The 18231-nt window shown below is 40.7% G+C and overlaps 1 protein-coding gene across 1 annotated transcript in view; it reads left to right on the top strand.

The window, feature by feature from the left end:
* RASA1 (RAS p21 protein activator 1) overlaps positions 1–18231 on the top strand; it is a 116845-nt gene that overhangs the window by 93937 nt on the left and 4677 nt on the right. Inside the window, exons 16-23 of the mRNA XM_067568725.1 lie at positions 522–694; positions 1012–1171; positions 1391–1533; positions 2385–2500; positions 3876–3962; positions 5934–6001; positions 12906–12994; positions 17528–17605. Coding sequence (XP_067424826.1) covers positions 522–694; positions 1012–1171; positions 1391–1533; positions 2385–2500; positions 3876–3962; positions 5934–6001; positions 12906–12994; positions 17528–17605 — 914 coding nt within the window. The remainder of the gene's footprint in view (positions 1–521; positions 695–1011; positions 1172–1390; positions 1534–2384; positions 2501–3875; positions 3963–5933; positions 6002–12905; positions 12995–17527; positions 17606–18231) is intronic.

Below are 18231 nucleotides of genomic sequence, written 5' to 3'. Positions count from 1 at the left end.
ATAGCGCTGCATCAACGGGTACACATTTCCCGTCAGCGCAGCATAGTGGAGACAGCACGCAGAAGGGAATTTGCCTGTCAGTGTAGACCAGGCCCTGTAAGGCAATGTGAGAATGAACAGTGTGGAGGAATGAGCACAGGGTTGAGAATCAGGAGATCCGGAGTTCTAATTCTAGCTCTCACTGATTCACTGTGTAGCCTTGAGCAATTCATGTCACCTTCCTGTCTTCCCTTCTTATATGGATATTGAGCGTGAATTTGTTAATGTCCATATAGTGATTTGAACATGTAAAACATTCTAAGTATTACTTTTATTTAGACTCCAGTCTACAGGGGTTTACACCTCAAAGGTGTAATTTATCAGCATAACAGTGTGGAATTATAACTTTTGTTTTATTCATAAATATTTAGTAAACTGCAGTGGATGAGATAAATGTACTTGACGTAAATTAATATTTTATATTTAATACTAGTGCCATCCTTGCTGGAAGTACCTTACTCTGAACAATGTTTTTCTTTAAGTGTTTATGCGGTGTCAGTTAAGCCGGTTACAGAAAGGACATGCAACAGATGAATGGTTTCAGCTGAGTTCCCACATACCATTAAAGGGTATTGAACCAGGATCTTTGCGTGTCCGAGCACGATATTCTATGGAGAAAATCATGCCAGAAGACGAGTACAGTGAGTTTAAAGAGGTATTAAGTTATTTTGACAGTTTAATTTTCCTTGAAAGTTATTTAACATAAAACATTAAAACATTTTAATTAAAACTCATTAAATTAAAGTAATTGTCTAGCCCGGTGTGTGAACAGCTTATGAAGGCTAATGTGTTTGGTATTTCGAGGCTGACTTTAGTTACACACCCTTTATAAAATTGTTAATGCACTACTCACCAAGCAATATACAGTGGCATCTTCATAGGAATAGGCTCCTCCTGTCAGTTGTCTGAAGTCCTGTCAGTTGTCTGTATATTAGAATACTTAATGGTAAAAGATTTATTTTTTCTTATTAGCTTATATTACAGAAGGAGCTGCATGTAGTCTATGCCTTATCACATGTATGTGGACAGGACCGAACACTATTGGCTGGCATTTTATTGAAGATTTTTCTTCATGAAAAGCTGGAGTCATTGCTGTTACGAACACTAAATGACAGGGAAATAAGCATGGAAGGTACAGTAAAAATGTGTTAATGCTGAATTTCATTTACTAAAATGTCTGAGAAGAAATTATGCTCTAGGCACCTATTTTCCCCCACTTTGTGAATAAATCAAACTATTAGGTGTGCATAACACTTGCTTCTGTCAACTTTTTTTCTTCCTCCTCCCTTCATCCTTTAAAATAATTGAAGTTACATATTTATTTCATAATGGTAAAATATTATTTTTTCAGATGAAGCTACAACCTTATTTCGTGCTACCACACTGGCAAGCACCCTTATGGAACAGTATATGAAAGCTACAGCTACACGTTTTGTTCATCATGCGCTGAAAGATTCTATTTTAAAGATAATGGAAAGCAAGCAGTCTTGTGAGGTGAGAACTTAGATATATCCAATTGTGTTCTGAAACACTTGGCTTTGTTGAAAAAAGGATAATTGTGTAGTGGTTGTTCAGGTGTTCCATATTTTGTCTAAGTTACTAGCTTTAAGGGAACATTAACCTTTCTGAAACTACATTCCGATTATATTAAAAATAAACAGGAATTAGAAATAGAACTTCTCATGAAAATGCTTTCTATAATTGGTACTCTTCCTAAAAATTCATTTGAAAAATGTGCACAGCTCTGCTTTATAATATACATTTTAAGGATTTTTTTTTTAATTGGAGCATAAATTCCTTTGTTCTTTCGTTATTGATCATAGATTACTCTAAAGGGGTAGCTCATCTCCCCCCTAATTTTGAGAATTTCTGGAAAATTCAAGGTGTGATTAGAACCAGTTTTTGGAGAAATTTTTAATTTAAAACTTCATTGAATTAATTACTGATTTTTTGCTTATCGATGCAAGTTTATTTAAACGGACCCTACTAATTTCCTCTTTTCACCCAGTGAATTAAATATAAAGAGATGCGTGAACCCATTCCCAATGAATTAAAATAAATTTTCTGAGTTAAAAAAATGGACAATATTGAATATTTTTACATTTAGCGTTTTGCGCACACTGTTAGAACTCAAGAGTGTTGCCCCTTCATATTTTTGTTTGCCTGCCAGCATTGAAGAATAACTTCCAAGAGGTTCCACAGACCTGAAGTTTATGCATGGCAGCACAATGCTTTACCATGCCTCAAATCTTAATGTTTAATGAATCTTATAGTTGCATAAATCTGTTTATTGGTATTTTGGAAAAGAAACTTCAGTTGACCTGCTGGTTTTTCCTTTTTTTTAGCTAAATCCTTCAAAGTTAGAAAAAAATGAAGATGTGAACACTAACTTAATTCATCTGCTGAGCATACTTTCAGATTTGGTGGAGAAAATATTCATGGCTGCAGAAATATTGCCCCCGTAAGTTAGTGCTTTGTGTAAAATAGCTGTTCAAATTCATTCAGAAATTCCATTTTGCATTACTAGCGTTGTTTCTTAAAAAACTGAGTTAGCAGCATGCGCTCTGCTCATCTTATTTATAAGAGTAATTTCCTCAGTTTTGGGGCTGGTAATGAGCACATACCAAACTGCCTATGCATGACAGGAAAAAGCAAAACAGTATATGCTAAGGATTGAATTCTGTGTGCAGCACAAGTGCCTCCTGCGAGCTCATGCATGGATTAGCTGTTAAACAGTGGTAACTTTTCTTCCTTCCTTACTGAAGGAAGAGTACCACTGTCATAACTATTAGGGAAAAAAGTGGTGGTTGTGTGGGGGGCAATAAAAGAGGCAAAATTCTGTTTTCCCATCACTGAGGCAGGGATTCTCAGGCTGTTGGGGGAACTAGATACTAAGGACCAATTATAAAATGGCTGAATTAAACATAACCTTTTTCCCACCTCTTCTCACTGAAAATAGGGACATTGTGGCATCACTAAAAACTATGTGGCTGTGGTGAGATGACACTTTTACTATGAATACTTCTGTACTGATCACTGGTCCTTCAAGGCTAGTGCTGAAAGTTTAGATGGGAGTTATAGTTTTGGCCTTTTTGACACCACTAATTTAGAATCAAGATAGTCACAAAACAATTTCTACTTAAAATATAAAACCCTGCACTTACTCCATGGTTTAACTGTAAATCACTTATCTAAAGTGGGTCAGCATTGTGTGCTTTTTATCTTCTTTAATCAGTTTATTAGTTTACTGCATCACTAACAATTAATAAATCATAAGCAGGACCGGTCCTGCATTTATTAATGGCCAACTACCACTGACTTTTTTCTTTTGTGTTAGTGATAGTTTCAGCTGCCATCTTGTGTTGTCTCTCTTCTCCAAGGAACTGTAATTTCTCCAATATGTGTTTAACAGGCTGGAAGTATTTGCCTGGAACACCTCTCTTTGTTCTCAGGTGTTCTTCATATGAGAGGGCTAACATCCTGATTTATGTGATTATCTTTAATCACATCTGTATGTCCCACTGAGGTTCCATTCACCAAATTAAGCCTTTCATATAATTAATTGTTTTAATGGGCAGGGGACACAAACAAATGGGAATAGAAAAAAAGATTCTTTAATCAATCTCATTTGGTCTTTGATAAAAGGAAGCCCTACTTGAAAGCAATGATATAAATGCTGATGAAGTATCTATACAAAAGTATACACAGATGTAACCTTACATTGGTGGAAGGCTTTCTATGGTATTTGAAAGTGCACAATTCCTACTATTTATTATAGCAATAATTATTTAAAATTGTTTAATGTGTCAAGGCTATTAACTCTACTATTTTGACAGGACTTTGAGATATATTTATGGGTGTTTGCAGAAATCTGTCCAACACAAATGGCCAGCCAATACAACAATGAGAACCAGAGTTGTTAGGTAAGCTGCTTGTCATTTCATTTATTTACATGTTATAAAAAGTTCAGAAAGAAGAGGTCTTACATTGAGAATGTGACACATGTTGTTAGTATGCTAGTTAGTATGGCTTGCAATGCCTAGTAATTTCAGCACTTGTAATACATAACATTATGTAATACCATTGTAATATCTAAGTACAATGCATGAGTGAAGTATTGAGGGCCAGCTTCTAGATGAGGTCACTGGAGTGATGCTGTTGTAAAACGGTGTAGGCAAGAGGCGAATATGACCTTGAGAATTGGATTTTAATTTTCAAATAATGCAGCAAAATGCAAGTAAATTCAGATTGCTGTGTTACTTTCCTTTTCATGTATTTAAAAAGGAAAATACCCTGTAGCTGGGTATGAAAGGAGACATGAGACTGAGATGCCTTTAGAACAATGTCATTCTATTCTGTTAATGTTTGTGGATGTCAGAAAATTTAACTTATTACCTCTCAGTAGGCTATGTAGTAATGCAGTACTGTCTGTTTAAGACTAGTCCGCTTATGATTGTAAAACACAAAAGCCAGTTTCTCAAACACACAGAATGATTATAGTCTTGTTACTGCTTACATTTTACAAGGCATTTTCTAAACTGCCAGGCTAATGATTACTTAGCAGGATGTATAAAATCCACTCTCTCCAAGGGTTAAAACAGGCACAGAAATAGTTTTGCACAGATGTTTTAATTTCTCTGCATATGTACTCATACATTATCACCTTTAATGTGCTTCAGAGTGACTGATCAAGAAGGCTAACTTAAGAGGAAAGCTCTGTTGTTTTGAATGTGAAGGAACAATGATTACTGATCATCTTCTGATTAAAAAATAAATGAAAGCGGCTGTTTGCAGTGTTCTGTAGGTTGGAAAAATCCTCCTTTGCTAGACAACTGGCTGCAGAGTGAAAAATCTCAGAGAAAAATAATGCATGTATTTTAAGTGCTGACTCAAAGCTAATGGAAATTCTCTCATCCATTTTAATACTTTTTACTGCTGTGTTCTTTTGGAACTGTGGAGTTTAAGGCAGAGAAATGTAGGGTTGAAGGAAGACATTAGGGAAAGGATTCCTTTTCCATATTGCTGCAGAGAGAACTGTCCTAGGAAATGCAATATTTGTTCTCGTCAGATTTGCGAGTCTGTTATGTTTCAGAGAAGCTCAGTTGCTTGCTTGTAATTTATAAAAACAAATTGGTATGGATAATAGCAGAAACACTGAGTGGTTGAAAAACTAGAACCCAAACTAGGAAGAAAGAAATGTTGTTCTTTAGATAGGCTCGGCACCCTATAGTAGAGGGAGTAAGGAATGGAATGCTTTAAGAGGTATGTCTAAGGACTTAGTGGTTTTGATTAGCAATGCTATTTTTGCTCAGTCCTTTGACCCTGCACCTGAGATATTGGACTGCAAAATGGACATGGGAGAATCACCTTATTGTAGGAAGGAGTCTGACAATGTAGAGCTGGCATGCTATTTCTTCCACACTCCGAACAAAAGTTTGATGATTCAAGCAGTGATGGCTAGAAGGAAGATTGGATGCACTGGTGCAGTGTTCCAGAACACTCAGCGTCAACACTGATTTACTTGTGTACTGACCAATGCTGAGCTGAAGTACTCAGCTTCAGACTGGAAAGACAGGCTGTCATGGATAAGGGCCATGTTGAGCTTTGGAAGGTGCTTGTTTTAGTCATGTGCCTTCCCCAAAAGAAGCATCAGGAGCTCAAAAACCCATGCACAAGGACATGGACCTGGCACAGCATAAGAGCAAGAGCAGTCTTCACTGCAAGTGTGATAATAGTAAGGTATTCTTAATAAACAAACATATTCACAGCAGCTAAGATGACTAGTTAAACTATTTCAAAGAGATTACCATTTCCACATCCACTTGATGCCTAAACGAATATACAGTTTTACATTAAATACAAAAACGTAATGAAACACTATTCTCCCCTTTCAGTGGCTTTGTTTTTCTCCGACTGATTTGTCCTGCCATCCTGAACCCAAGGATGTTCAATATCATCTCAGGTGACTATGCACTTCAGACGGTGAATATGTGATATGGTACTATAGTTGAAATGGATTTACCTTAATATGTCACTGTGCTCACTATATCCTCCAGTCCAGACTAGTGGTTACATCTTTAATATTTGATGTTGATACATGGTTTTTAACACTGTTTGGCCAAAAAAAAAAATACTTTAATTGGCTGGATTGGTCTTTTTCTTTTTAATTCATGGTTATATTTCTCACTAAACATGGGTATGTCATAATCCATATACCTAGCATACAGGCATCAGCAGAAGAGGTAGACAAAGCCTGTGTTTCTAGTTTAACCACAGTCTCATTTTAAGAGCCAGTAAAATATGCCCTGCTATGTCTTAATGATATATTGTTCGATCTGATCATGATTGGTCTGATAACGTTCACAAATTACTTAAACTTTTGTTTTGCCTTCAGATAGTATTTTAATTTTGTTGCATAATTAAGTGCTCAAAAACATAACATTTTCCAGTGGCACCTCGTGCCCTTCCAAAATGTGGAGAGTGACTAAATTTAATCCCTGAAAGCCTGGAAATACAAAGGACTGGTTCACACTGACCGCGTGATTCGGCGGCAGTCGACGGGAGTTACGCAAACTACTCTGCATAGTTTGCGTAACTGACATCAACTGCTCAGCTTCCTTTCTGCGCGCTGTTCACACTGCGCTGAGCTGTTCCCGTCGACTCAGCGCTACGCTACTTGAGGGGGTGGACTTACTCAGTCGACTTCCTGATCGATTGAGCGGGTCTCACTGACCGCTCAATTGATCCTGAAAGATCGATCTGGCGGCAGCAATTTTGCCACGGTCAGTGTAAACGTAGCCAAAGTTTAAGATACACACCACCTCCAGGATGCAACCTTAACAGTATCCTCTATGAGTAATGCTTCAGCCCACCAACAAAGCACATACTAAGACTACATTCTTACAAATGCTACAAAACACTTTGGAACAGAATATATAAGTTGGCAAGGCCCCCTAATCCTGGCTTACCCATAGGAAGGGGGATCAGGGAGAGATGTTCATTCCTCCAAGAGGGTCAGGGAACCCCTTGATCCTGGTTCATAAGTGGGGGTCAGGGGGAGGGACTCATCCTCTCCCCCCAACCACTCCACATCTCCCCTCCCAGGCTGCCTCTCCTTACTCGCTTCTCCCGTCACCCACTCCCATTTATCTCAATCCCCCGTCATTTTACTGCAGCCCTACTCCAAATCCTTCCTTCCATGTGCCCTGCTCTGACATACACCTCTCATTTCCCCTCACTGTTCTAAACTCTCCTTCCACCCCATTCCTGTACTTTGCCCCTCCCCCATCCCCTTCCCCCTCCCCCCCCCCCCCCAAAAAAAAAAAAAATAATGCTATGAACTGTTCATGTTAGGATGATGGTATACCGGGAACTCCTTGAACAAATGATCTAGTGACTTGCTTTCTTTTGATCACACTCAAGTTCCATTGTTCAAGAAATGTGATTGTGTTGTTCTAACTGTCTTTCATCTTCCCTTATTTAATCAATGCTAATTTTCTTGACAGTATTTCTGAAGTAAAATCAGGCTCTGCATATGGATTTTAGAGCACTTTAAAAACTACAAATGTTGGTCTCGGGGCAAAACTTCCCAAAAACCCCCCCCACCTCTGCAGAATGCAGGCAGAGAGCAAGGAATGTACACAAGAAACACTTTCGGAAAACTGCCAGAAGTAGGGTTCTAACTGTGTTCACAGGTGCAGCTCAGGTTCAGGGACTATAGCATGTCTCCTTGAGCCCCACTTAGTTACTGTGACAACACACTGCCTGGAAATCCTCTTGCTTTAATAGCACCCCAATTTTGTTGAATATGCACATTTCAGTCTCTTTGGCTTGGCATTTTTTTCCATCCTAACCTAACATGCCAAACTGTTGGGTTAATAATTGTCAGTATTGCCTTTCAAAAGGAGCAGTGAGTACTGTTCACCAGCAAAAAAGGCCAGGTGACTGAAATCAGATGAGGGACAATTAGAGCCATATTTGAGCCCCAGGTGTGTGCAGAAAGCTACAAGAATTTTATGTTAAAATACTGGTTTTTAGGGGGCAGTATATCAGGAATCCCTTGCTAAGTGACCACAAATTTGGACCACTAACACTACACAGCACCCCCATGATGTATGGCAAATTACATAACAATCTGAGTGAGCATGTGGATTTTAGAGCCTTTAGAATAATCTCATTTGAACAAAGTGATACTCAACTTTAATCATAGAATCATAGAATATTAGAGTTGGAAGGGACCTCAGGAGGTCATCTAGTCCAACCCCCTGCTCAAAGCAGGACTAACCTCAACTATATCATCCCAACCAGGGCTTTGTCAAGCCTCAGCTTAAAAACCTCTAAGGATGGAGATTCCACCACCTCCCTAGGTAACCCATTCCAGTGCTTCACCACCCTCCTAGTAAAAAACTTTTTCCTAATGTCCAACCTAGACCTCCCGCCCTGCAACTTGAGACCGTTGCTCCTTGTTCTGTCATCTGCCACCACCGAGAACAGCCTAGCCCCATCCTCCCTGGAACCCCCTTTCAGGTAGTTAAAGGCCGCTATCAAATCCCCCTCACTCTTCTCTTTTGCAGACTAAACAAGCCCAGTTCCCTCAGCCTCTCCTCATAAGTCCTGTGCTCCAGCCCCCTAATCATTTTGGTTGCCCTCCGCTGCACTCTCTCTAACTTGTCCACATCCTTTTTGTAGTGGGGGGCCCAAAACTGGACACAAATATTCTAAATGCGGCCTCACCAATGCCGAATAGAGGGGAATAATCACTTCCCGTGATCTGCTGGCAATGCCCCTCCTAATGCAGCCCAATATGCCATTAGCCTTCTTGACAACCAGGGCACACTGCTGACTCATATCCAGCTTTTTATCCACTGTTACCCCCAGGTCCTTTTCTGCAGAGCTGCTGCCAGCTCGTCGGTCCCCAGTCTATAGCTGTGCATGGGATTCTTCCTTCCTAAGTGGAGGACTCTGCACTTGTCCTTGTTGAACCTCATTAGATTTCTTTTGGCCCAATCCTCCAGTTTATTTAGGTCACTCTGTATCCTATCCCTACCCTCCAGGGTATCTACCACTCCCCCCAGCTTAGTGTCGTCCGCAAACTTGCTGAGGGTGCAATCTACCCCATCCTCCAGATCATTAATAAAGATGTTGAACAAAACCGGCCCCAGGACCGACCCCTGGGGAACTCCGCTTGTGACCGGTTGCCAGCTAGACATGGAGCCATTGATCACTACTCGTTGAGCCCTATGCTCTAGCCAGTTCTCTATCCATTTTATAGTCCATTCATCCAACCCATACTTCTTTAACTTGCTGATAAGAATACTGTGTGAGACAGTATCAAAAGCTTTGCTAAAGTCAAGGTATATCACATCCACCGCCTTCCCTACATCCACAGAGCCAGTCACCTCATCATAGAAAGCAATCAGGTTGGTCAGGCATGACTTTCCCTTAGTGAATCCTTGTTGACTGTTCCTGATCACCTTCCTCTCCTCCAAGTGCCTTAAAATGGATTCCTTAAGGACCTGCTCCATGATTTTTCCAGGGATTGAGGTGAGGCTGACCGGTCTGTAGTTCCCTGGATCCTCTTTCCTCCCTTTTTTGAAGATGGGCACTATATTTGCTTTTTTCCAGTCCTCAGGGACCTCCCCCTGTTGCCACGAGCTTTCAAAGATAATAGCCAATGGCTCTGAAATCACCTCAGCCAACTCCCTCAGCACCCTCGGGTGCATTGCATCCGGCCCCATGGACTTGTGAATGTCCAATCCTTCTAAATAGTCTTGGACCCGTTCCTTCCGCACTGCGGGATGTTCGCCTCCTTCCCATTCTGTGCCACCCAGTGCAGCAGTCTGAGAGCTGATCTTGTCTGTGAAGACAGAGGCAAAAAAGGCATTGAGTACCTCAGCTTTCTCCACATCCTCCGTCACTAGGTCGCCTCCCTCATTCTCTAAGGGGCCCACATTTTCTCTAACCTTCCTCTTGTTGGCAACATGCCTGTAGAAATCCTTCTTGTTCCCCTTCACGTCCCTTGCTAGCTGCAACTCCAATTGTGCTTTGGCCTTCCTGATTTCATTCCTGCACGTTCGAGCAGTGTTTATATAATCCTCCCTAGTCATCTGACCAAGCTTCCACTTCTTGTAAGCTTCTTTTTTGTGTTTAAGTTCGCCAAGGACATCTTTGTTAAGCCAAGCTGGACGCCTACCATATTTGCTATTCTTTCTGCACATCGGGATGGTTTGCTCTTGTGCCCTCAATAAAGTCTCTTTAAAATACAGCCAGCTCTCTTGGGTTCCTTTCCCCCTCATATTAGCCTCCCAGGGAATCCTGCCCATCAGTTCCCTGAGGGAGTCAAAGTCCGCTTTTCTGAAGTCCATTGTCCATATTCTGCTGCTCTCCTTTCTTCTTTTCGTCAGGATCCTGAACTCGACCATCTCATGGTCACTGCTGCCCAGGTTGCCACCCACTTGTACTTCCCCTACCAAATCTTCCCTGTTTGTGAGCAGCAGGTCAAGAAAAGCACGGCCCCTAGTTGGTTGCTCCAGCACTTGCACCAGGAAATTGTCTGCAACACTCTCCAAAAACTTCCTGGATTGTTTGTGCTCTGCTGTATTGCTCTTCCAGCTGATGTCAGGGTGATTGAAGTCTCCCATGAGAATCAGGCCCTGTGAACTGGAAACTTTCCCTAGCTGAGTAAGAAAGCCTCATCTACCTCATCCTCTTGGTCTGGTGGTCTGTAACAGACACCCACCAGGACATCATTCTTATTGTTCTTGCTTCTAAGCTTAACCCAGAGACACTCAACTGACTTATCTCCAGTTTCATACTGGAGCTCAGAGCAGTCATAGTGCTCTCTTACATACAGTGCAACTCCTCCCCACTTTCGCCCCTGAACAGTTTATACCCATCCATGCCAGCGCTCCAATCATGAGAGTTATTCCACCAAGTCTCAGTTATTCCAATCATGTCGTAGTTTCTTGACTGTGCCAGGACTTCAAGTTCTTCCTGCTTGTTCCCCAGGCTTCTTGCATTTGTGTACAGGCACTTGAGATAAGTAGCCGATTGCCCTACTTTCACAGTATGAATCGGGAGGCCTCCCCTGCTGCACCCTCCTACTTCTGCTTCCTTGTGGTGTCCCTCTTCCCCACTAACCTTCGGGCTTAGGTCCCCGTCCCCCGTCGAAACTAGTTTAAAGCCCTCCTCACTAGGTTAGCCAGCCTGTCTGCGAAGATACTCTTCCCTTTCTTCGTTAGATGAATCCCGTCCCTTCCTAGTAATCCTTCTTCCTGGAACAGCATTCCATGATTGAAGAATCCAAAGCCCTCCCTTCGACACCACCTGCGTAACCACGCATTTACTTCCCCAATGCGACTGTCCCTACCTGGGCCTTTTCCCTGAACAGGGAGGATGGACGAGAACACCACTTGCGCTTCAAACTCCTTAATCTCTTTTCCCAGAGCCACATAGTCCGCAGCGATCCGCTCAAGATCATTCTTGGCAGTGTCATTGGTGCCCACATGGAGGAGCAGGAAGGGGTAGCGGTCTGAGGACTTGATAAGTTTTGGCAGTCTCTCCGTCACATCCCTAATCCTAGCTCCAGGCAAGCAGCACACTTCTCTAGTTTCCTGGTCCGGACGGCAGATGGATGGCTCCGTCCCCCTTAGGAGGGAGTCCCCGACCACCATCACCCTTCTCTTCCTCTTTGGAATGGTGGTCGTGGAACCCCCATCCCTAGGAGAATGCATCTCTTGCCTTCTGATCAAACGGGTCTCCTGATGATCCAAATCATTCTCCGCCGTAGTACTTGTGCAGAGAGGATGAAAACGATTCCTTACTTCTATCTGCATGGTGGGCACATGGGTTCTCTTTCTTCGGGAGGTCACATGCTGCCAATTTTCTTCCACGTTCTTCATTGTCGCCTGCCCGGCCTTCTCTGAATCTTCCTTACGCTCTGCCTGTGCCTGATGGAGAAAGACATTGTTTTCTGTAATGCACCGCAGGGTTGACATTTGGGTCTCTAGTCCTTTAACCTTCTCTTCCAGAGCTAGTTCTCTGTTTATAACCACCTCCTGGTACTAACATTTTCACTGTGTCTCATTTCTGGCAATTGAATGGGCCAAAGAAATCCGAACTACTTGAGACATATATCTTCAACATGTGAATTCTTGCTTTTTGATTAACGTGCATGTTTACTGTACATATTCACAGATAAAACTTAAGTTGATGTATAATGTCCAGCTTGTGTTCCTTTTTGCATTGAAAGGAAATGGGCGTGGTTAGTAATTTTTAATTTAACATATAAATTAGTAGCCAGATTTTCATGACACTGCAGGATCACTTGCATGTGGATACAAGTATTTTCTTTAGGTATATTCTTGAACTGAAAAACATTCATTAATTTGATGATGAAGCAGCATCCCGCAGTAAGAAAACTTCCAATTTTTATGGAAATTTTGTGTTTGTTCTTTTACTTAATACACACAGGCTTAATGTCCATCTCAAACAGCTTTTTCAGAAAGCACTACTTTTTCATTTGAGTGTGAGGATGTATCCAAAAATGGTGACTTTTTCCCTGCATAGGCAGAAAAAAATATCCATTGCTGTAGGAAGTCTGGTGTGAAAATGCCACATTGATTTCCTTTCATGAATTTAGTGAATATTTTTAAAATCAACTTCACCAATTGTTTGAGGTCTCTCTCCCCACGCTCATGCCCACTACTGTATGTAGTAAAACTGAACCTTTATTTTGGTTATAATACCTGGATCACTCTTTGAGTGTTGGATAGAAAATTAATATTTTGACATGACTAACCATACAAAATTTTAATTGTAGTTTCAATTGAAATCAGCTGTAACATTTCTACATGTGTTTCCTCTAGATTCTCCTTCTTCCACTGCTGCAAGAACATTGACGCTGGTCGCCAAGTCTGTGCAAAACTTAGCAAATCTGGTTGAGTTTGGAGCTAAGGTGAATATGTATTATTAAACTATAATTAAATAATGTGAAATCTTTGCCCTATGTGGCATAGGTCAAAGAAGTTACAAAATCAATGATTATCCATTTAGTGTGGTGTATTGTAATGTTTGTTAGTTTGGTCCAAAGCTTAATCCCAGTTATAAAATATTTCATATGTACAAAAACTTTGTTCCCAAAAGCAGGCAAATGCTTCTATTGATATGATTTCAAAAAAAATCAGTTCCCCTCTTTCTGGAGTTGCTATTTTTTTTTAAAAAAAGCTTTGATTGCATAGTGATATGCCAGAAGTGTTCACTACAAATCATAACCAAAATTAGGGAGAGAGACTGCAAGTCTCCCTCTTGATGCATTCAGATCTAAAGTCCCATGCGCAGTGGAGTGTTTTATGTAGGCCTCTTATATTCATCTTTTTGGTTTCTGTTCTGTGAACATTTCCTTTCTTATTTGTGCTAATGTCTATGGATCCATTATAAGTGTCCTTTTTCCTGCTTGCAGCTGGGGGACAGCAGCACTCTTTTCAATGACTGGCAGCAGAGGGGTGCTCTGCTTGCTAAAGTTCTTTTCAGTTGAGACATTTTCTACAGCCAGGATAATTCAGCTCTGCTTTCCTAAATTACAGATTGTATTAACTATAGGTTGAAGAAAAAGCAAATCAGCTTCTGCTACAGAATGTGAGAAATTTGCCCTAATGAAAACAAACCCACATTTTCAGATGGTAATTTCCATGGCTGCTCTGGATGTCAAGTTGTCTGCAGGGCACACTGCATCTTTGGACTTTATTACTCAAAGAAAGGAATTTTTCAAGTGAGGACAGAAATTTTCATATTCTTCATTGTGCTAAATCTACAGATCAATTACAATGGGATTTTCACAGTAGTGTGCCTCAGGGTTGGGAAGTGAGATCATCCTTTCAATATGAACATCCAAAACAGGTTATATTATACATATATACATATAGATATATTATACATCCTCCATCTCCCCCTGGATACTAGGTCTGGAGAAGACTTCTGCCAATAAATGGCATTGGCTAAAAGATTGGATTGGCCAACAGGTGGAACCATGGGTGAGTTTATGTATTGATGGCCACGTGGCTGTCTACCAGATCTCAACACAGGAGACATGCCTTCTCTGTCCAGAGATGCTGTGAAGAACTGGTTGACAGAGGGAAAATATTTCTTGAATTTACTATTTGTCTGAATTAAAAGCACAATACTGTATTGACTCCAAGAAAGCTCCTGACTTCAAAATTCATCTGATTGGAGATAGTAGCTATTGGAGATCTAACTTTTATTGAGAGGAAGTACGATACCTCCTGAAGAGGTTCCATCTGGACAGTGCTGTAATGAGAAGAATGAGGTTCTATGGTCATGGTCTGTGACCTTGTAGGGTTCTTGCTCTTACGAAGCATTTAATGTTGAGATTTGTTAAACAAACAAAACCCCTTCCTTTTCTTGAGCGTGCTAATAGCATTATAATACAGTGACTTGACCTTTTTGCTTGGATATTTTCATATATTCACATCAAGGCCCTTCTGGAAGAACTCAAGGTTATGTTTCACTTGTTTAAAACAGTAGCTAAAGTGTGGACTTTGTGTCAGCCAGTAGAATAGAATAAGTTCTATTTGCTGACTTTTTTTAGGTGATATTTGCTTCATCCAGGTATCTATTTTGAATCTGTCTGGTGCTGGATGGATGACTTGTTTTTGCAATTACAGACCCTTGTGAGATAGACCTTATTAACCTAGCACTGGACATTCTATGTCTGAGAGTCATAGCCTCTTCAACCAGAAAGGCATAAAGAACATACATCACTGGTGTTCTCTCCTTCCTATCTTTGGTATGAAACTGGGGAGCACTAGAAAAGGTGGGAAATTATATGGCAGGTATCTTGTCCAGTTTTACGAAAGAGGTCATTCACCACCTCACATCCCAGATCCTGACACATGGAGAGGCCACAGTGTACTTTGCAGATGTTTTCAGGTGCAAAGAGGTCAGTTGCCAGCCCACCAAATTGATTTACAGTGAGTGAGGTGTCTTGTGGGTACAGGTTCCATTCTGCTCAATCCAACTTCTGCTATCTAAGCCTTGGATTCATCTCTCTCTTGATGGACAGTGCATATAGAGATAGGAAACTTTCCTGTCAAGGACAGGATAAATTTATTTTTATTTCTGGGGTAGGGCAGATCATGTTCTTCCTGGATTGTTTATGACATGATGACTGTCACAATCACAACAAATCTATTCATGAAAGGAGCAGTGCTCTGAGACCTCAGTGAATCATTGTGTTCCAGCTGATGGATGCTGTGCACTGTCTCTGGTACCTATTCCCTGGATTTAATTGGGACTTGAATGAGCCCCTTCCTGGCATCTGAGGATCACTCCGTGTTGTTCTCTAATGTTCTCAACAAAATTTGATTCTGTGTACTCAGTTGAGGGAGAGTGGAGGATTTATAATGGGACCTGGCTGTCTGCCAGCAGATGTGGTAGGGTAAGATTTGGAGAGGATAACAGGTATTATTGGATCAGGTTTCCCATGCACCATGGTTCCCTGAAGCATGTCTTTGAAAGAATGAGAATAGCATTCCCACCAGGTTCCAGTAAGAATTTAATTTTTGTTTCTGTAACTTCCTTTATGGCCATTTTAGTTTTCATTCTTCTGCACTGAGACCTTACACCTGCTAGAATACATCCTCATCTTAGGTCTGTGATTGACTTCCCTGGCACCATGTGTCTGTTTAACATGAATCCAAGATACTCCAGAAATTGAATGAGTGTTTTTCAGTTCTCTCTGTACAGAGTCCTGAACAGAAAAATTGCCCATGATGAAAGTGAATTTCCTTATTTAAAGCCAGTATTAATACAATTATGATCCTGGAAGAGACCTTGGGAGCATTTTTCAGATCAAAGGGTAATGACTGATTTGGGGGTGGGAGTGGAGAGCTGCCATCCCTATCCAAAATGGAAGAATTTTTTGTTAGATGGTAAAAAGAGAAGTGAGAATAAACCTCCTGTGGGAACTTATTCAGATGTTTCAGAAAGACCCCTGCCGTTTGTTCCTGATTGTCTGAGAAACTTAGAAACACTGAGTTCCTGAGTACCAGAGAAGATAGACACTTTCACCTTTAGTAGTGATACAAGGTTGAATTTGAACAGGTGTGCATTGAAGAACCTTCTGTCCTCATAAAATGTAAGCCAAGGGTATAGAAAAAAAAAGTAGTCAGCTAAGAGGCTCCTAATTGTCTGATTATTCTTCTGCATATGGGCTGCTGTCCCTCTTGTCATTCTACAGGCTGGAGGAGGAGGTGAGGCTAGCTGAGGCATAGCAACCTGCAGCAGAAGCTGGGAAAAATATCATGGCTCTAAGGGCATAGTGATCCACAGCAGCAGCTGGAAACCATAGTCCAATAGTTAGGGTATGGCAACTTGCAATGGCAGATGGTGGCAATAGCCCAATAGTTTACATCTCTTTTAGGTGTGGAAGAAAATCCCAATTTCTCTATTGTATCTTTCCTGGAAGCATCAGGACTGGCTTGCTGAGGCTGCTCCTGCATCTTGCTCAGCAGAGCTAATCTCACTAACATGCCTGGCTCCTTTTCTGCCCCGGGAAGGGGACTAAAGTGACCCTGTCTAGACTGGCTGAAGACAGAGCCATCTGAGCTCCACAGTGAGACACTCAATAAGGGCATGAAGCAGGAAATACAGATCTTTCTTCTTTGCCTTTGACTTTCTTGATCAAGCTTACTCCATAGGGCACTGCAAATGCCACTGAAGGGACAGTCTTCCCAAAAGGCAAATGCAATCCTGGAACGCAGGTGGGAATTAGACATACTGAGCTAAAATCACTTTGCAGTAAAGTTTGGAATTTCTCTCAGGAAATCTCTGCAGCAGAGAGGTCTGGCTGAGCTGCTGGAGTGGCAGAAACAAAGGAGGAATCTTTAAGGGGTGGGACATTCTTCTGTTGCCAATGCCTGACAATCCCAATTCATCTCCCAAGCTGCAAATGGTCTGACGTACCACTGCAATGGATCTGTGGACCATAACATGTTGAAGAATGATTTCAAACTGTTTTATCTTGTTTAAAACACTCTTGTTTTGACACACAAAAGTAATTTGAAATTTTAACCACTTTAAAAGGACAAAATCAAGATATTTAGGCCGCAGATATGAAAGTGTATTGTAGTAAAATTTCTTATTGTAGTTGTGAATTGGGGAAATTGTCTGAAACATCTTTCAGAACGGAATAATTCCAAACATATAGCACAGCCAGCATACATCTAAAGACAAACTGTATGTGAATCAATCTGGAGTGCAAAAACTGCAATAGCAAATTAAAGTTATTTAACGTTCTTAAGACTCAAGTAGCAACTATCAAATTTAAGGCATAAATAGGAAGTGAACCCAACCCATTCTGAAATTATATTGCAAAATCATAAGCTCTACAAACTATTGTATGTTTATTGTAAGTAGGTATGTATGACTAAATTAGTATCTAATTATTCTAATAATACTTTTTAAATTTTAGGAGCCCTACATGGAGGGGGTAAATCCATTTATCAAGAGTAACAAACATCGCATGATCATGTTTTTAGATGAACTTGGGGTAAGAGTGTATATTGTTAATTTACAACTTACTTTAAGGTCTCAATACTCAGAGACTGAGCAAATCACTGATCTTAACTTAGTGTGCCATGCCAACACATGCTGTATAGATATCTGACCCACAATAGAACACCACTGCAGACATGAATTGAAGCAAGAGAATCCTATTTTTTTACAGTATTGCAGAGATTTGCCAAAAACACCATTTTGTAAAACCATATTTAAAAAAAAAAATACTGTTATCTATAGGCTTGCAGGATCCATTGCGGAGGTTGGCAAACTTGAAAACCCCTCCCCCCCCCCCAAAAAAGTTGAATTTTAATTTACTAAGGTGCTGAATGCTTAACCTAGCTATTTAAGACAATCTGTGCATTACTCTAAATTTTCAAGGTTTAAAGAGTATTGAGATTTACCGGTCACTTTAAATCAAACAATGTAACTTAATACCATGCAAATGCTGTAATAGGAGTAACAGTGGGTATAAGACATTATTTTTCTAAACCAGGAATCTCGGTTTTAGAGGATTGTTCAAGAAAGCATAGAAACTTGTGCCTAAGTGCTTTGCTGAATATGGATGCTGTCATGAATCAGAGTCTAAATAAGTAACTTTGGAAGATACTTCATACT

This window comes from Emydura macquarii, unplaced genomic scaffold (assembly GCF_026122565.2).
Source record: "Emydura macquarii macquarii isolate MOO-44397 ecotype Brisbane River unplaced genomic scaffold, CSIRO-AGI_Emac_v2 contig_2897, whole genome shotgun sequence".
NCBI classification, from domain to species: Eukaryota; Metazoa; Chordata; order Testudines; family Chelidae; genus Emydura; species Emydura macquarii.
Note: the sequence above shows the minus strand (reverse complement) of the source record. Positions and strands in the feature narration are given on the sequence as shown.